Genomic DNA, 19,657 nt, shown 5'->3' with positions numbered 1-19,657 from the left:
TCAAGAAAGCTGAGTTTCATGGATGTGCCCATGTCCAAACATTCTCAGGCTAGTAGCAGTGGTTGCAGTCAGTCAAAAGCTACAAATGAAGTTAAGTTTGTTGAAGATGTGGACAATATTCAGCTGGAAAACACCAAAGAAGATGAATGTCACCCAATTGAGAATCCAGAAGCTCCTCCAGTATATGACAGTGATGAAGACATTGAGTATGGGTCAGATGAAGAAGAACAAGAAGAGAAAGAAGAAGAAGAAGAAGAAGAAGAAGAAGAAGGAGAAAAAGAAGGCAAAGAAAAAGGTATATTTCATTTATTATAATTTGTAACTTATTATATGGTACTGATGTTGATCTTGAATGTGAAGGTAAGGATGTGGATGAAAGACCTGCTTACATGGATGACTTTGATGATGATTTTGGTCAGTACATGAAGGGTGAGCATGATGTAGATCTTTTCCCTGAAGAAGAAGTTTTTACTCCAGTAGATCCTAGCAAAATGGAGGTAAAAACTAGATTTGCAAATAAGGAAGCATTTAAGAAACATCTCAGGGGTTATTGTGTTCTTAATAAGTGTCAATATATTTTGGATAGAAGTGCTCCCTCTAGAATTAAGGCTGAGTGTAGGTTTAAAACAGAACATGATTGTCCTTGGTTTGTGTATGCTAGCAAGAAAGAGGGTGAGAAGACTTTTGTTCTTAGGAAAGTGAATTTGGAACATAAGTGTGAAGGGGATCCCCAAAATAGGAATAGATCTGCTGATCCTCATTTTGTAAAGGATTTTGTTCTTGATCAGATGAAGAATAAGCCTAAAAAAGTTGTTCCAGACCCTTATAAAATCAAGGAAGACTTCTTAGCTGAAAAGAGAGTAAATATACCATATCAGTGTGCATGGAAGGCTAGGAATCTAGTTTTAGAGTCATTATATGGGAACTATAAAGAAAGTTACAATGAAGTACCAGCATTCTGCAAGATGTTTACAAAATGCAATGATGGGTCTGTTGCTAAGTTCACTTTTGACACAGTGAATAACACCTTTGAAAGCATGACACTCTCATTTGAACCTGCAATGAGGGGTTGGCGAAAAGCATGCAGGGGAGTTATAGGGCTTGATGCCTGCCATCTAACAGGGGAATATGGGGGAGTATTGATGGCTGCAACTGCACTTGATGGACAGAATGGGTTAGTAATGTTAGGAATTATGGTATGCAGAGCTGAAACAAAGGAAAATTGGATCATTTTTTTGAAGCATTTGAAGGATGCAATATTAGCACATCCAGTGAAAGTGGCTTTCATTTCAGATAGGCAAAAAGGTTTATTGGAAGCTGTTGGTATAGTGTTCCCTGGCCATCACCACAGATACTGTTGGAGGTAACTTTCTTGTCTAACTTTGTTTCTTGTTTCTTTTGTTTGTCAGATCAGATAAAGTCCTTATGTTAATTGCAATGTGTTAAAATGCAGACATTTATACAAAAATTTCAAGAAGGATTACAAGGGTCTTGAATTATACAGTTCTTTATGGAATGCAGCAAAAGCATACAAAGAAAAGCATTTTCAGGTTTGACAGTTCACAACAGTTCTTTGTTATTGGTTTTATGCACTATTTGACAGTCAAGTTAGCTAGTTTTTGATTGGCTGTGCAGGAACATTTTGACAATATTGTGAAACAGAGTGCTGCAGCTGGTGCTTATCTCAGTAGAGAAGATCCTGCTACATGGTCCAGGGCCTTTTTTAACCCTATTCACTGTTGTGAACATATGAACAACAATTTTTCAGAGTCTTTTAACAATATGATCAACAAGATGAGAAATAAACCAATTATAATGATAGGAATAATGTATGCTAACTTAGTGATGGGTACATGGTACAATAGGAGGACTGAATCTGCATCATGGGTAGATGGTAATTTGGTTCCTACTGCTGTTACATTGATTAAGAAAATGTTGGAATTTGTGACTGACTATGGTGTTGACCCTTGTGTGGCTGGAGAGTTATATATGGTGACTAGTCCAAAGAATTCTGTGTTCACAGTGAACATACTTGCCAAGACTTGCTCTTGTTTGCAGTGGCAGTTGAGGGGGTTCCCCTGTATGCATGCAGTGAGTGCATTGCATAGCATAAGGCCACAATGGAGAAAGTAAGATTTCTCTTTTTTTAAATCTGTACCTTGTCTCAGAACTTATTTATGCAATTTCTAGGCCTTAAATGTATCTAGCACTAACCTTTACATACTCTGCTTGAGCAGGTACTGCAGTGATTACTATTCAGTGGAGAACTATAAGGCCACATATGCACCAACTTTTGCACCACTAGATGATAAAAGTGAATGGGTCCAGGTACTTTTTCTTCTTAAATTTGTAACTATATGCCCTATTTATATTCTCAACTACATTAATATAAGTGCATTTGTTCTTGCAGCCAAACATGAACAAGAAGATCTTGAACCCTCCTCACAGTAGGAAACCAGGAAGACCCAAGAGCAAGAGGGTAAGAAGTTATGATGAACCTCGTGTTGAGAAGACAAAAAGGAGGTGTGGGAAATGTGGAAATGTTACTAACCACAACAAAAGAACATGTGCTGGTGGTGAAGTGGGATCTAATCCAACTGCAAAGAGGCAAAGGACTGAATGTGATGCACAAAGCTTCACCTTCATCAACATAGAGCCAAGTCAGACCACCGGAGTTAGGGGTGCAGCTAAGTCAAACAAGAAGAAGAGAACGGCATCATTTGTTGGTGAATGTTTTACAGGGCCTGGCAGTCAGACTTTGGCAACACCATCTTCTACTCCAGCTTCCACAACACCTATGAGTCTGCCATCTATAGCACCATCTTCTACTCCACCCTCTACAATAAATAACCTTTATCATAACTTCTTTGGCATTGGATCTGTATCTCAGAATATAAAACAAGGAAAGGGAAGGGGAAATGGAAAGGCTAAGAAGAAATGATTTGAGATCCGTTTTCTGATTTTTTGTGTTTAAGAAGACAATATTTTTTTCTTTTGTAGACTTGAATTAATGCTGAATCAAAAGTGGATGGTTGTTTATTAGTACATTTGCAGGTTACATTTTCAGATTGTTGAGTTCCTTACATATAGCATTAAGTTGTAAACTTGAATGCATAATTCTGTTTTTTGCAGCAATGAAGACTTCATCTGAGACCCATTTAAAACCGTCACAATCTGTACAAGTGAGGTATGCTATGTTCTTGTTGTGTTCATTCTTGCAAAATTTCATCTCCATTTTTGATTTGCAGTGATCTTTGTTGCAGGTTTGATTTTGCAGTGGGCAGTTTTTGAAGCAATGACCAGATTCTCCGCAAGCGTAACAACCATTCTCTACTGGTAATTTCACCATCTTGCATTTGACAGGATCGATGGCATCGTCAAACCATTCAAAGTACTGACAGGTTGGAATTGAACACTTCAAAAACATTTTTTCGTTTGTTTCTTTTGCTTTTGAACAAAATAGTTGCCTTATACCATTACATGGTATATATTTGCACCTGGAATAAATCCAAGGACATACCTTTGGATCATGAATTCCCTGTGCACAGATAGAACATGAAATTAGGGGTTGTTTTAATCTTAATCTTACCTTGCTGCTGCTACTGCTGCCTGGAGAGTTTACTTCATTTTGGCTCATGTCTTATTTATTTTTATTTTTTTGATCTGTTGAGTATGACAAATACTATGGTTCTTCTCTGCAGGGCCTAATTTATATGAATGAAGCTGAATCTGACCGTTACAAATCCAACCGTTACAAATCCGACCGTTGCAATGAGTCACCGAGTTGACTCGATACTGGTTTGGTTACGAACTCAGACGAGGGTTAAGTCGTCTTTTACCTAGCAGGTTAACTGCCACGTAGCCAGTTAACTACCTAAATCCGTTTTTTGAAAAAAAACGGGATGGAAAATGTCAATATCGGCCAGTTTATATAAAGATTCATAAAAACGGCCAGTTTCTTAAATATGGTTCAAAAAGGTGGTTACTTTATTAAAAAGCCCTTTATTCTACAAAGGTTTTAAGTCAATGGAAGCTTATCAATCAATATTATAAGAAAATGTGGTGTCTATGTGTCTAGGAAAAATGAATGGTCGAGAAGGGTCGAATTAAATTTTCAAGAAGATGGTCCCAATAAACGGTGGCCCGGAGAGAACAACGCCTTATTATAATTGTAGCTTAAGCGTAACGCGTTACAAAGTTGTGGAGAGTCGGGCAGAGTCAAGCATATGACCTAGGAGTTAGTCAGACTCGGTATTGTTAGAATAAAGAGTTGTTGATCTAGCCCCACGCACACAACACTATTATTCATTCCCTCCCATTTAATAGGGCTTGCCCGATAGGACCAGAAGGCGATGGTGTCTTTTCGAGCCAACCTATCCAGTGGACTTACTTTCATTCCCATGGAAGCCCCTTTTAATCCTTGTAACTAAATTGTGTTTCTCGATAAGCCTTTTGCTATAAGACAATCAAAATCAATAGCCTCTACGAGATTGAATCAGCTTCAGGGTCTCAAGAAAAGTAAGTGTCTGCCAACGGTAAGACTTTCATTTAAAAAGTAATGATCTTTATTTGAAAATGAGATCATTACCTTGAATCAAATAGAAATCATTATTTCAGTACTGGAGCTCAAAATAACCATAGTTCAACCAGATTTCTTCTACAAAGGTGTTAAGTCAATAGAAGCTTATTCATATGGAAATATAGATGCTCGGTAGTCTTTGAGAAAATAAACCCAGACCCAATCAATTTAATAGGAAAAATCAATAGGTTTTTACAATCCTCCTCGTCAAATACCCTTCAAAGTGATATGAAAACTCAAAAGAAAATCTCAACCAATTACTCTTTGTCCAACCTAAATTCAGATTGGATAATTTTCATTGATGCTTCCTTTAAGAAAGAGGATTTGTCAATGGGATATGCTTTCATTTTATATTCAGAAGATGAAGAGACTTTCATGCACCTATCGGCGGGTTCTGAGTGGGCTACGTCAGCTTTCCACGTAGAAGCAAAATCTTTATTAAAGGTAGTTACATGGTTAAAAGAAAATATTTTATCAAGCGTTTTCATACTAACTGACTGCAAAGCGTTGGCAGACAATATAAACAAGGTAAGCTCAGATTCTTCATGGACAGCGGAAAACGCCTTGCAAGAAATAAGTTAATCTTGGGCGATCTACCTCAAGCTAAAGTGAAATATGTTAAGAGGAAGAATAACTCAGCAGCGGACTACATTGCCAAGGAGGCAAGGATTAAAAAGCTACAACACATGTCGGATAGCCTGCACCAAAAAGTTCATAAATCTAGCATAGATTCTAATGTTTTTGATAAAAATGATTTTGTAAATCTTTTGTACTATATTTGTCTGTTAATATATGATCTTTTCCCATCAAAAAAATAAAAAGAAGCTTATCAATCAATATTATAAGAAAATGTGGTGTTTCTGTTTGTCCAGGGAGAACATGTCACATCAACGGGAATTCGCCAAAGCAAAACTCGCATGTTGGGGTATGTGAACACAGAGATCAATGTCATCTGAGTATTCACAAATAATGCGCGCAGACTCATGACAATACAGTAAATAAGCTGCGCCTGAGGGGAATGGATTGATTATGTCGAATCCTTGACTCAGAGTTCTAATACTCTTCCTCGTCTCATCAACTATAATCATTGTTCTTAGCTCATATAATAAGATAAATAGTGGATGAAGTGTAAAATGTACGAACATGATATACCATAAGTATCGAATTGAACATAAACAGTATAAATGCGTGAACATAGATGAAACGATTAACTTATATGATTCTCTGTCTGCGGGTTTGGGTTTTTCATTATATGTATGAAGGTTACAGAAATAGTCGAATGACTTTGAGATCAACATAAGCCTGCGTAGCGGGAGGAACTTCACTTACACTTTCTATATATCTCTGTCTCTCTCCTATTCTCTCCTTAATGTTTTTCTGCCCCCTCTTCACCTGGGAGAGAGGGGTATTTATAGGGTGGTTACGTGGGGTCCACTTCTGAAGCCCGTTATAACATTATCCTCTTGTGTCTTGTGCCGCTTACGCAGAGGTCTTCGTGTTCTCGGTTCTCTCTGCGTGTTCCGTTTGAATATTCAGTGCTATCTGCGCTTCCTCCACAGGCTGACTGACACGTATGCTGTTTGAGGGTATTTAATGCGGGTAGTTGAGATGTCTGTCCGCGGTAGACAGCTGTCCTCTGTCCCTGTCTTGTCTGCGTCAATCTGGCTATCCTTAGCCGTAGATCTTAGATCTTTCTAGGGATAAGATAAAGTGACTCTTGGGTTATCCCCCAGTGCTTCGCAGTATTCTAGTGTTTCTGTCTCCTCGATCCTCTACCGTTGGATCTGGTGGGTGGCGACGCTATCTTGACAGGACGCGTCTCTTGGCTGTCCACGTGTGATATCATATCTTGATGCTCTCAGCCGCATGTCCTCCATGTGTGTCTTTGTGGACACGTGGCGGAAGATGAAATGTGTACCTACAAGGTATACGCGCCAAAAAAAAATGATCCTTACAAATAAACAAATTCTCTACTAAAACTAAAACTAAAAACTCGTCATTCACACAAACGCAGATAGCATACCTTGACCCACACCACATGATACACATCCAGAACTCGTAACGCAAAAAACACCTGGGGAAAAAAGGGAGAGGGATAACTTACAACACTATAAAACAGTTGACATAATAAAAAAACAAATGCAAAAACATTCCGCACAAATAAAAAAATATCAAAGTATCCACAAATATCCTCAAACACCACAACCAAACATGAAAAAATTGTTCAAAAAAAAAAGAAGAGAGAAAATAGGGGAAGGAACGTAAACATAAGCGTGTAACATAAACAGGCCAGGCGTGACATGCAGACTGGAACGCGGACCATTCTTACCTTATCAAGATCCATGCGAACCTAATTCTCAGTCATCTCTGTTTGCTGAGCTGCGCTAGTCGTCGTTGCCACACTATCAACTAGACGGTTAAGCGTCGTCTTCTTCCTGGAAGTCACCTTGGAAAGCTTGGCCAATTTCTTCTCCAACTCGGCGATTTGTCCTATAAGTTGTGCGCGTGGATCATTTCGATTCTTTACTTTAACTAGAAACTCGTCCAACCATTCCACGGAAAAGACGAGACCTAGTGTTGAACGAATAGGAGCCTCCCAGCTTTTTAACACATCTGCGATAATGGGACTATCCTTCACTCGCGAAATTTGGTCGGCCACCTCGAGGAGATTATTGTTTATATAGCACAGAGTCCATATGTCAAGGATGTCGTCCTTCACCGTATGGTCGCCGCATCGCTCGACAGTATCTCTGTAAGTGGTAGCCAAAGGCAGAAGGCACCCAGAAGCCATGCACCCTCTTATAAGTTGTTGGATCAACACCAGCCACGAAAGCATCCACCACTACCTAGAAGCGAAATATTACGTCCTCGGGAATCAATAGAGGATTGGAAGCATTTGAGCACTTTTCCAGATGACTAGCCGCCACAGATCCATCACCACTAAGATTAACACGTTTCCCTGCCACACTATTAGAATCATCTTGCTTGACATAATATTGCTTAACAGAATCTTTACGCTTACTACCCATGTTCTAAAAAATAAGATAAAGAGAGAGAGTACGGAGAAGGGCGCCATACACAACAAACAACAATTCAATAAAGAAAAAACCAGACAATAAATAAAACAAGCTTAGTATAAGGGCGTCATGGTTTATTAGAGGGACGGCATTGTGATAGTAATGTCCCTTTAATTGGTTAGGGGATGTCCTAAAGGGGATGTAAATTGACTAGATTACCCTTTTCATCTTAAATCAACCAAAACCAAATCAATTTTTTTTAAACCTAATGAATCAGAAAAATTCAAATCAATTTTTTTTTTCATCTTCTCTTCTCCTCCATCAACCGTAACCTCCATTAAAACTGAAAATTTCATTGTCTTCGATTAATCGGCGATTTGAAAAATGTTTGGAAAAACCCAGTTAGGGTTTAGTTTATCGTGTTGGATTTAAGTTAATTTTGTATCAAAAATTAGGGTTTTGTATGAAAATTGAAATTGAAATTTCTGGTTGCATATGAGTTACGGTCGGTAATAACTCAAATACGAACCGTAACTGTAGATTTGGTTGATGTTACGGTTGGTTTTAACTCAAATACCAACCGTAAGTTTTTAGTTTTGAGAAATATGTTCAGTTACGGTTTGTACTTGCATCATATTTATCAACCGTAATTGAGTTATCATTTGTTATTCAAACAACTATACCAACCGTAACTAATCCCGTGTCTTAAGAATTTATTAAATAATGATTTACGGTTCAAAAGTTAAGTTGACACACCAACCGTAGGGTAGTTACGGTTGGTCTCGATTCATTAGTTACCAACTGTAATTTAGTTACGGTTGTTTTCCAAATTTAATTACCAACCGTAACTGGTTTTACGATTGGATCTTCCCAAAATTTAACCAGTTACGGTTGGTATTTCGATAACTTACGAACCGTAACTAAGAGTTACGGTTGGTCACGACAAAAATTGCAACCGTAAGTTCTTCTGAAAATTTAAAAGTTTTGATTTTGTTACGTACTTTAGATAATTTTGAGCGAGAAAAAGCTAGTGGGAACTAATTTAGAAGTATACCGGGTCACTGGAATCACTCATTTTGGTTGAGTGAATCAAAATCTAGAGTTTCACAAAAGTTTTTTTTTTCTTCTCTGAACTTTTTTTTAACTCTAAAAATCTGATTTTGTTTTGATTTTGAGTTAATATAAGTGAAATTAATAATTAACACTAAATTTGATTATCATCACTAAACTAGGTTATCAATAATGAGGGTTAATTTGTCATTTCCAGTTTTTTGATAAGGGACACCTTGAATGATCATGTAATGATCCTTTTTGTCCTATTAGAATGCCCCCTCTAATCCTTTTTGTGCTATTAGAATGCCACCCCTATAATAAAAAGGGGCAACCTCGGAAATTAGAGTATCAGGATAAAGATCATGAGGATTTAAACGAGAAGCTGAGGAGACGGAAGAAGACGCGAAGTCAAGAAACTGCGAAGTGAAGAAAATGTGACATTGCGAAGAAAATTAATTAGATGTATAAATAGAGAAAAATAAAGGACCCAAGAATTGAATAATGAAACACGTGTGCGACAGGGAATGCGAAGATACCTTCAGGGAAATATGGTTGAGTTCCACCTGAGCAGAGACCCACAAAAAACCGAGAGTCGACCCGGTAAGGCTCAGTAAATCCAACACATCAATGGGGGACTCCAAAGCTTGACCCCTAACCCAAATAGTTTTTGCTCGTAAAGGATTAACCGAAGATACATGCAAACCGGAGATACCCATCCAGAACCTTTCGAAAATTTGACACCAATACCTTCCACACGATCCATGAACGAAGGAGTCGGACTACCACCAGCATCTCGTAGAGTCTTTGAAGGATTACCACCACCACCTCGCTGGTCCTGTACAGAAAACATAGGCGAGGCGTCAACAGAAGAACATGCCCCGGTGCCGAAAAATATAGTCGCGTCCTATTTATCCTTTTTGGAAAGACTTTTGGGACCAATCGTACTCAGGCATGTTAAGGTACTCCTCAATCAAATATGAAGGCAGTTTCCACCCAACGGAATTGGACAAAGAGCCCCCCTGATGACGCAACATCCGCCTCACCTTTCAAAAAAATGTGGGGAAAAACAAATATCAAATAAAGAGAGGGAGGGGGAAAATAGATAACACACCTGTATTGGAGAATTGGTGGCGGGATTCAGAATATGAAGCGCAACATGTTTTTTGCTATGAGGAGGTTTCACCCCTCTCTTTTTCCTTATGGGCTCGTGTCCCGCAGGGAGGATCCTAGGAAGTCATTAAAGGGACGACCTTTAGTACCTGACTTGAGACCATGCTCCTCAGCCACTTCATCCTTCAGTTTAACGCGGCCAGACGCGTGCAACAATTTGAGATTCTCATATGCCAAAGTATCATGTGCCAACTATGGTGAGAAGCAGGTGTCCCCTATCATATTCTTGTTAGTAGTTAGTAAACTGTAATAATTAAAGTCAGTAGTTTAACTAGTGTGAATTAGTATTTAAAATAATTCTAATTGACGGTTTAGATGTAACCATCCAGGAGAGTTGTGAGTGTCGGATGCTGAGCGATAAACCCATCTATATAAGGCTAGTGTCTCTGTAGTGAGAAGACTAATCCAATTTTAATCAAAATATCGTTTTAATGATTATGATGTGTTCTTCAGAACCAGAGATTTAGGATGTTCGTAAGAGCATAGAAACTTGATTCGTGAGAATTAAGTGTTTATCCTTTTATTGTACATCCAGGTACATGACAATTGGTATTAGACTCCATCTTGGAATATGTATCCATGGCTACTGAACAACAAATTACAGATCTCTCAAACGCGGTTCATCAACAAGGTGAATCGATCACTGAATTGAAAGATGCGATGAGTTCCTTGAAGTCAGTTGTGAATAATTTGGATTCCAAAATGAATCGTATTCTATATCTGCTTGGAATATATCTACATCAGCCATCAAACATGGAAGAATATACTATTTCGATTGAGGACTTCACTGTCTCTTCATCCGAGGAAATCAAATCAACTCCTCCAGATGTTGATGCAGAAATGGATCCTCTCGAGTTAAAGTTGATTCCTTCATTTTTCTTTGTTGAAAGAGAAGATGGTACTTTAACGGTGAGTTCTTAATTTAACGAAATCGTTAAAACTGTTGTGCATAATTTTGATAGCAATAATCGCATCAACATGAGTAAAGTTTGTTTTTCTATTCTTCCTCATTATTCTAGGTTTGATTCCATTACTTCATGTCTTTTACACTATATGTTTGTTCAATTTCAACGGCCAAATACAATGGGAATTTTGTTCATGATATGGTTCACAAACATGGGTATCATTTAGATGGGTTTTTTAGTGCAACAGTTGGTTCTAATTTAACTATGGGTAGTGTTGTTAGTATTGCTGAAGTGTTGTTTGATAAAATTTCTTGGAGTAATGTTGTGAATTTGAGTGATACTAGAGTTGATTACCTTTTTCATATCAACATAGGAACGATGCATTCCAACATAATTGTTGATGTCTGCATCTACCTTAATTTTAGTTCTAGACGCAGTGTGTTTGATCGTGGAAAGGAGATCAGCCTTATTCTCTGGAATTGTTGTTTTACTATACTTTATTCTATGTTTGAGCATCGACTGAAATTGTGGCATGAGAATTTCATGTTAATGGTGTTGGATTCATCTGGTGATATTGGTAATAGCAGTATCTTACTTGTCCAAAGATCGTGAAGGGAAATTTTTACCAATTGTTTCTTAATGTCCCTATGGATGCGTGTTGGTGGAATTCAGCATGCTTATATATGTTTATGTGGTTATGCATGAGTGAACTTCAGAAGGTTTAATCTACGTCCTGCTATGTGGAGCACAATTTTTTTTCTTCTACAGCTGAAGTGTGGGTTGCTTGTTGGGATTACAATTTAGTCTTGTGCATTATTATCTGTTTTTTCCACTTTTTTACTGGGCTTGCACTTTATTCTTGAGGCTCTACTTCTTCATGTATTGAGATCTAGTATGGATCATGGTCAATGGTTTAGACCCTATTTTGCATTAGTTGGAAGGGTCTCTTCCCATTTGCTTGAAGTTGTAAGTTCAACAACTGAACTTGTTGGAATTCATGTTCACACTTCTATGGTGCTACTTATACCTTCCAGAAGTTGCTTTATCTTCTTCGGACGATATCAACTGATCAATCACATGGATACATCGAGTTGCCAAGTAGTAGTTCTCATCAAGACTACTCGATGGATATATGATCGAGGCAAGCCGTCTACTAGTCAAGGGTATTTTTATTTTACCACTACTTATGAATGTTGTGTGATTAAAATTGATTCTAGGGTCACTGTGTTTCTTGTGTCAAAATGGATGGCTGAATACGGTTATGACTATGTATATGAGCAGATTTTGGAGTTTGGCTATTACTCCCTCCGTTTCAAAATAATAGGCTGCTTTCATGTGTAATTTGTACATGAAACCTGCCTATTTTTTTGAAACGGAGGTAGTATTTGATTACATTACTTGATTTTTCAAATGTTCATTGGTTGGCTGCAAATGGAGACACTCGTCGTCTTTGCGAGTTGTCTGAGGAAATGCCCACGAGGAATGTCAGCATCACTATGCTCTTGGTAGAAAAAGGGAAACCATGTGTCCATGTTATCTTTATCATGACATTTTTAATCTCAGGACTAAATCGATAGAGCTGCTTCCATTCAATACTCCAACTGTGTACTCTCATAGGTTCTGTCAAATGCATTTTCATGCTGCAGTTCCTCCATTATTGCAGCTTTGGCCTGGTGATGGCGATCCTGTGGAGTTTGCTACGGAAGTTGCAATGATTCTTACTATAATGCTGCAAGTAGGGTACTTGCGCTGGAAATTCAGATTAGTTTCCACTATTTTTTGCAGCATAGGAAATAGTACTAGTACAATTTTTAGTAGGTTAATGTTTGATAGAGGAAAAGTGCAGCTCGTTAATAAGGCACCTGATCTATTTGTTCCCCTGCACGTGGTACTGACAACGGACTGTCATTGGGTAATTTTCATCTTGATTGCAGTACATTGTCATGCTCCTTTTTGTGTACTGATGAGTATTCATGGGGATAGTCGGAATTTAAATAGATCTACACCAAGTTTTATTTTCACTGAAACTTTTATTTTCAAATTCCTCATAGTAGTCACAACGGCGGTGACGAGTGTTGGGTGCAGTAATGAAAAACAATGAAAAATAAAATAAGAAAAAGTTATTGATACTTAGCTCCTTTATAATGTAAGTGATCGATTTGATGAAACGAATGAGCTCTCCATATCTCCGCAACAGCAACAAGGCAAAACTTTGGAAAAACAGAGTGAGTCACGTGTTCAACACGTTGCCCTTGATGCATTAGCGTCCGGCTACACTCAAGAGTGATGCTACAGCCCTCACAGGACGGATATCTTCAGGATAAAACACCCTAATACACCTACTACTAGCATATGTAGTAGATGCTCAACTTGATCTTGGCAACTCCGAAAAAACCATAAAGGAAAATCTCGAACGCTTGAGAAAACAATATAAAATATTTTTTTTCCCTTGGGGGTCCCTCTAAATATAGAGCAACCCCTTTCCCATAGATTTTACAAAAGAAGTGAATTTGTTTATATAATTGACAAATACAACTTAAGAAGAAAAAACTCCCCGATGTGGGACTAAAAGGTTTATATAGTTTCTTAAAACTATTAAAAATTGGAAACTCCACAATGTTGGACTAAAAAGTTTCATTCACAAAAGAAAACAATAAATTATAATTTTTATTAAAACTTTAAAAAATTATTTTTTTATTAATCGTTTTCCAACAATCCCCCACATGAATGAAAACTCAATAAAACATGAAAACACAGATAGATCTTGGTAAATCAACATCCCAACCTCACAATCCAAACAGACTGATCGTGCAAGTGTTGAAATCATACTAGTCATTTTTACGTCCTCTCCCTCACACAAAAGTGTGTTGACCCCAGGGTCACACTATGGATTGCATAAATCATAATAGTATTGAGAGCTTTCATCTTTAGTTCTCACATGGTGAGGCTATAGGTATCTTTCACCAAAGTGAAAAAGCATGAACTAGTGAACCCTTAGTGACCTTTAGGTCCTAAGTTCCAGTAATACCAAAACCATCAAAAGAAAAATCACATAAAAAGCGCAGGAAATACCATTTTAGGCAGAGGTGTCCATGAGGTCTTGAACCTTTACTTAGTGAGATATTACCGGAATTACTTGCTAGAGACAGTGAACTATGTCTTGAACTGCTAGCATTTGATGTAATTCGCGATACCAACCACGAGTGATATCTCCAAGATTGCTGCCAAGCTCGTGCCGTTTTGTCCAATTTGGCCCTGGACATATCCTGTTTCTCATAATGCTCTAGAGAATCAAAGCTCATATTCTCATAGGAAACGGCCCACTTCCTCATTCAGATAGGTGAGTTTCCATAAAGAGTGTTACTGCTACAACCCACTTCAATCTTAAATTGAAACTATATAACTCATTAAGACTTCTTAAAAGTTATCCTTCACATGCAGTCACACTATCACGTCTACACCATAGGGAAGGGACAGAGAATAAAATTCTCTGATAGTGTTTACCTTTACCCACCACAAATTAGTTGTCTCATTAGAAACCTTGATTTTGGGATCTCCAGTCAGCAAGGTTGAGTATCCTTCATGGAAAGTTTAATTTATGAGCTTAAGCCCCTTCCCCCTCGATGCATTTCTAACTATCTCTTGGGATAAACCTTTCGTCAAAGATTGCGCGATATTCTCCTTGGACTTTATCCAATCAATGGAAATAACGCCGATTGAGATTAGTTATTTTCAACTTTATGTATTATAGTTTGGCTAACACAATGTATAGATATAGCTGGCACAGACCTATGCCAGAGAGGAATGTCTTCTAAAAAGCATCTTAGGCACTCAGCCCTCTCTCGTGCTTTATCTAACTCAATACTCTCAGATTCCATAATGAATTGAGCAATATATGTTTGTAAATCTTCCAAAAACAAACCCTCATGCTGGAGTGAAACATATCCACTTGTAGACTTAGACTCCTCTGAGTCAACTATCCAGTTTACATCACAAAGTCCCTCAAGGACAGCAAGATACCTTTGATAAATCAAATAAAAGGTAATAGAGTATTTTAGGTACCATAATCCTCTACTCAGTGCATCTGAATGCTATTGCTCTGGACTACAATTATATCTACTTAACTTACTCACAATATATGCAATGTCTGGACTCTTACAGTTCATTAAATTCATCAGACATCCTATAACTCTTGAGTATTCAAGTTAAGATACTCCATTACCCTTTTTTCTTGAGTCTACAAGAATAATCGTACGGAGTACAAGCAGGCTTACAATCACACTGATTGTATCTCTTATGCACAAATTCAACATAATGAGAATGACTAAGACTACATATGTTAGATTATTTTCTAATCCTCATCCCTAAGATTACATCAACATGGCCTAAGTCTTTCAAGTCAACGTTCTCATTCAGCGCATGTTTTTAGTGGAATTAATCACATCTATGTTTGTATCAAGTATAAGCATATCATCAACATACAAGCATACAATCACACAGGCATCCTTAACAAGTTACTTGTAAATATACTTGTCAGATTCATTAACTTAAATCCAATACACATTATCACATGATCAAATTTTCCATGTCACTGTTACGTGCTTATTTTATAAACCATACAAAATTTTGTTCAATTTACAAATTTTGTGATCATAACCGTTCACTACAAAGTCCTCAGGTTGGTCTATGTAAATTTCTTTATCTAATTCACGATTTTAGAAAAGATTTCTTAACATCCATCTGATATATCTCTAATTTGTTTATGATAGCAATAACAATTAGCATCTCAACGGAAGTAAATATCGTCACATGTGAATAAGAATCAAGGAAATATACACCTTCTTTTAGTTTATAGCCTTTAGCTACCAACTTAGCCTAATATTTTTCCACGGTTCCATATACCTAATGTTTCCTCTTAAAGACTCATTTACATCTCATGGTCTTACTCTCTAGAGGTAAAATATAAACCTTCCAAGTCAGGTTCCGACGGACTGAGTCCATTTCACTAAATGAAGCTTCTTACCAGAATGGGGTTTCAGTAGATATCAAGGCTTCTTTACAAGTCCAGGGCTTAGACTAAGCTAGGAATGTTATGAAGTCGGCTTCATAAGAAGTCTCAAGTCTAATTGTTTTACTTCTCTTAGGCTCAACCTTAACTTCATCTTCCTTTAAGATAATTTCTGACTATTTGAAAATAAATCTAGGGGATCAACAACACATCTCTAATGAGGTACAGGTTTAAGAATAAACATGTTCAAAGAACTCAGCATCCCTAGATTATGTAATAGTATTCACAACAAAGTCAGAAAAATCACACCAAAGTATGAAAAATCAGAACACGCAACCAAAAATCTATATGTAGAAGTATACTCATCATACCTTATATGAAGACACAATCAACATTTTTGGTTTCTGTCTAGTTCTTTTAGGAAGAGGAATGACAATCTTAGTCAAACACCCCCACACTTTGATGTATTCATAAGAATGTCATCTACCTTTCCATAAATCATATGGAGTTTCATCTGATCCTTAAGGGTACTATGTTCAGGATATACTAGTTAAGAGGACTGCCTCCCCCACAACACCCAGGAGGTAATCCTTAACTAATCAACATGGAAATTATCATCTTCTTAAGGATACAGTTGTTATGTTCAAGGTTTCTAATTGGTTTTGAACTTCAAGTTTATACATCTTGAGGCTTCTAAGGCATCATCCTTATCCCTAAGAAAGTATAAGAGATAGTACCTCGTACAATCATCCACGAAAGTTATAAACCATCTTTTACCATAGTGGTTTTGGGTTGAACTCATGTCAACTAGGCCTAACTGAATTAATTCTAAGGGATTAGAATTACTATGAACATTTGTGCTAAAAGATTTTATAGCATATTAATTTCACTTTTGAGTTCAAGATCCAAACTAAATTTGGGTACGTAGCCTATGCTAGGCAGTTTATGCATTGACTTATAATTTTACGGTTCCAAGTCTACCATGCAAAACATTCAAAGACACACAAAAGAAAGTACAAGAATCAACTATGTTCACTTCATCAGATTTTCATTTAAACTTGTATAGACCCTAAGTCCTATAACTGTTGCCTAAAAAATCAATGCCCTTAGTTATAACAAGTTTTCCACATTTAATTAAGATCTTCAATTTATTACCATCTTCAAGAGAACAAGATACAAGATTCTTTCATATGCTCGGAACATGAAAACTTCATTCAGTGTGAGAATATTACAGATATGAGCTTATGCTCGACCTTTCCCTTTTATGCAACCTCTGTCGCAGATGAGTTACCCATATAGAGTTTGTCGATATCCCTTATCCTCTGATAAGAGGTGAACAGGTCTCTGTTTCAACAAACATACTTAGTGGCTCCAGAGTCCACCCACCAGTCTCTCACATTGGTTATTACAATAACTTCCGACATCATGTCAATGAACTCGTTCTAATTTGTTTCAACTAAATTAGCATTAACTTTCTACTTATTAAGGTTTTATGTTGTCTACACTTTACTGCCGTATGACCAGGAATTTTACAAACATAACAATCACCCTTAATTAAAGTAATGCCGGATTCAGTTTTACGAAACATACCTTTCTTATGAAGACTATGCTTAGAGTTTTGTTTGATGTTCTCGCCTTTGTCAGCTTTGGAAGACTTGTGTTCATCCACATGCGCCTGGTAGCCATGTTCCTTTTCAATTTCATGTCACAAACTTCGTTTATACTCTGACCACGGACACGGTAATTTCCCAATCACCTAATACACCACATCTCACAAACCTTAGTTCAGATAAAATATGAGTTTTGAAGATAATATCTAGATTTATAAACTTCGTTTGAACCACCATATCAAAAAACACATGGTTACCCCATAAAAACTACTTTAGTTAACAAAAAAATTTTGACCGTCAGAATTTTTCACGAACGTTTCTCTGTTTTGTAAAGTATCAAAAAAATACTTTTACAACTCCAAAAATTCTGAAACTTTACGTGAGTAACTATCAGGATGTCTACTACGTTGTGTCAAAAGGGTTCATCGAAATTCCTTCTAGGTCAAGAGATAAACTTGAAACTCTACATCTAACCAAAAATTCGTTTTTGTTTTTCACTCCACAATTAACATCCATGATTCACAAACCAACCAACCATTTTTGATTATTAAAAATCCTAATGTCTTAAGATTGTTGGGTGCAGTAATCAAAAACAATGAAAAATCAAATAAGCAAAAGTTATTGATACTTAGCTCCTTTATAATGGAAGTGATCGATCTGATGAAACGAATGAGCTCCCCATATCTCCGCAACAGCAACAAGGCAAAACTTTGGAAAAACAGAGTGAGTCACGTGTTCAACACGTTGCCCTTAATACATTAGCGTCCGGCTACACTCAAGAGTGATGCTATAGCCCTCACAGGAGAGCAACCCCTTTCCCATATATTTTACGAAAGAAGTGAATTTGTTTATATAATTGACAAATACAACTTAAGAAGAAAAAACTCCCCGATGTGGGACTAAAAGGTTTATATAGTTTCTTAAAACTACTAAAAATTGGAAACTCCACAATGTGGGACTAAAAAGTTTCATTGACAAAAGAAAACAATAAATTATAATTTTTTATTAAAACTTTAAAATATTATTTTTTTATTAATCGTTTTCCAACACGGGATATCACAAAAAATTACTATAGGTCTTTCCAAGGGTTATTTTCATCGTCAACTTCTGGGAGTTAGAGTAATTGTTGGAACTTATTTAATTATATCTGAGCCAAGATTGTGTTTCCAACTGTTCCAGAGTTCCGACAACTTACACCAGGGGTAGTCAGCACTGTACGAGTTCAAAGTGGAGCTAATGTGAATTGCACAGGTGGGAAGCTAATGCAAACTAAAATATCCTTGGTGTCATGTGAGATGTTAAAAAATTCCTTTCAGCAGTGGAAACTTTGGTTGTTAGGGCAACACCTGTGACTATGGTACGTCATTTTTCTACCAGACATGGAGTTTCTTGTTCATCTCTCAGCAGCCATGAGCTTTATTGATAGTGCCACTTCTGTTACTACATCCCAAGCTACAAATTGTGATAATTATGAACATGCTTACTGTTGGGCACCGAGCACACGCGAGTTCAGTTACCTAGTTGAATTTTCGGGTGGACCTCCTACCTTGTGTGCTCATATTATTTCGAGGTTCGGTAGACGTTGGATCGTCAGTATGGATGTAGTATTTCGGGACCTTACAAGGACATTAGTTCGCATTACATATATTGGTCCTACTGCTGCGACTTCAACAATATAAACGAGAGTTTTCGACTGACAAGAAGTTATACTCTTCATTGGATTCTTTTGGAGATGCACCCACGTATGGATATCATGATGTACCCGATATGATGAGAAGAGGACTTGGAATCTTACTTCCCATCCTTGAGGACAAGGATGTTTCCAAGTAGTGGGAAACGTCATGTACCAGCTATGGTGAGAAGAAGGTGTCCCTATCATATTCTTATTAGTAGTTAGTAAATTGTATTAATTAGAGTTAGTATTTTAATTAGTGTTAATTAGTATTTAAATTAATTGTAATGGACGGTTTAGATGTAATCATATGGGAGAGTTGTGAGTGTCGGATGCTGAGTGATAAACCTAGCTATATAAGGCTAGTGTCTCTGTAATGAAAAAACTAATCCAATTTTAATCAAAATATCGTTTTAACGATTAGGTTGTGCTTTTCGGAACCAGAGATTTAGGTTGTTCGTAAGAGCAGTGAAACTTAGTTCGTGAGATCAAGTGTTTATCCTGTCACAAAGCAAGAGGAGGAGCCTCTTCACGTAGGACAAAATTCAGTGCCCAACAAGGAATGTGATTTTGATACTCATGGGACTCCTCGGTCACGGTTAAAAGGCGCTCGAGAATAGGATGTTGGAAAGAAAATCTAATC

The 19,657-nt window shown here is 37.2% G+C and overlaps 2 protein-coding genes across 2 annotated transcripts; both read left to right on the top strand.

Annotated features, from left to right (window-relative positions):
• The first annotated feature begins 240 nt into the window (after positions 1-240).
• LOC113324628 lies at positions 241-2,941 on the top strand. The gene is made up of 6 exons (XM_026572927.1): positions 241-295; positions 361-1,363; positions 1,454-1,550; positions 1,636-2,129; positions 2,238-2,328; positions 2,411-2,941. Exons 2-6 carry the CDS (start codon positions 390-392, stop codon positions 2,939-2,941), a joined length of 2,187 nt encoding a protein of 728 aa, XP_026428712.1. The 5' UTR covers positions 241-295; positions 361-389.
• Positions 2,942-10,241: 7,300 nt separating this feature from the next.
• Positions 10,242-12,789, top strand: LOC113321684. The gene is made up of 2 exons (XM_026569592.1): positions 10,242-10,728; positions 11,759-12,789. The coding sequence occupies exons 1-2, from the start codon at positions 10,399-10,401 to the stop codon at positions 11,858-11,860; spliced, it is 432 nt and encodes a 143-aa protein (XP_026425377.1). The 5' UTR covers positions 10,242-10,398; the 3' UTR covers positions 11,861-12,789.
• The last annotated feature ends 6,868 nt before the right edge of the window (positions 12,790-19,657 follow it).

Source organism: Papaver somniferum, chromosome 11 (genome assembly GCF_003573695.1).
Source record: "Papaver somniferum cultivar HN1 chromosome 11, ASM357369v1, whole genome shotgun sequence".
Lineage (NCBI taxonomy): Eukaryota > Viridiplantae > Streptophyta > Magnoliopsida > Ranunculales > Papaveraceae > Papaver > Papaver somniferum.
This window is presented reverse-complemented; position numbering and strand designations above follow the sequence as displayed.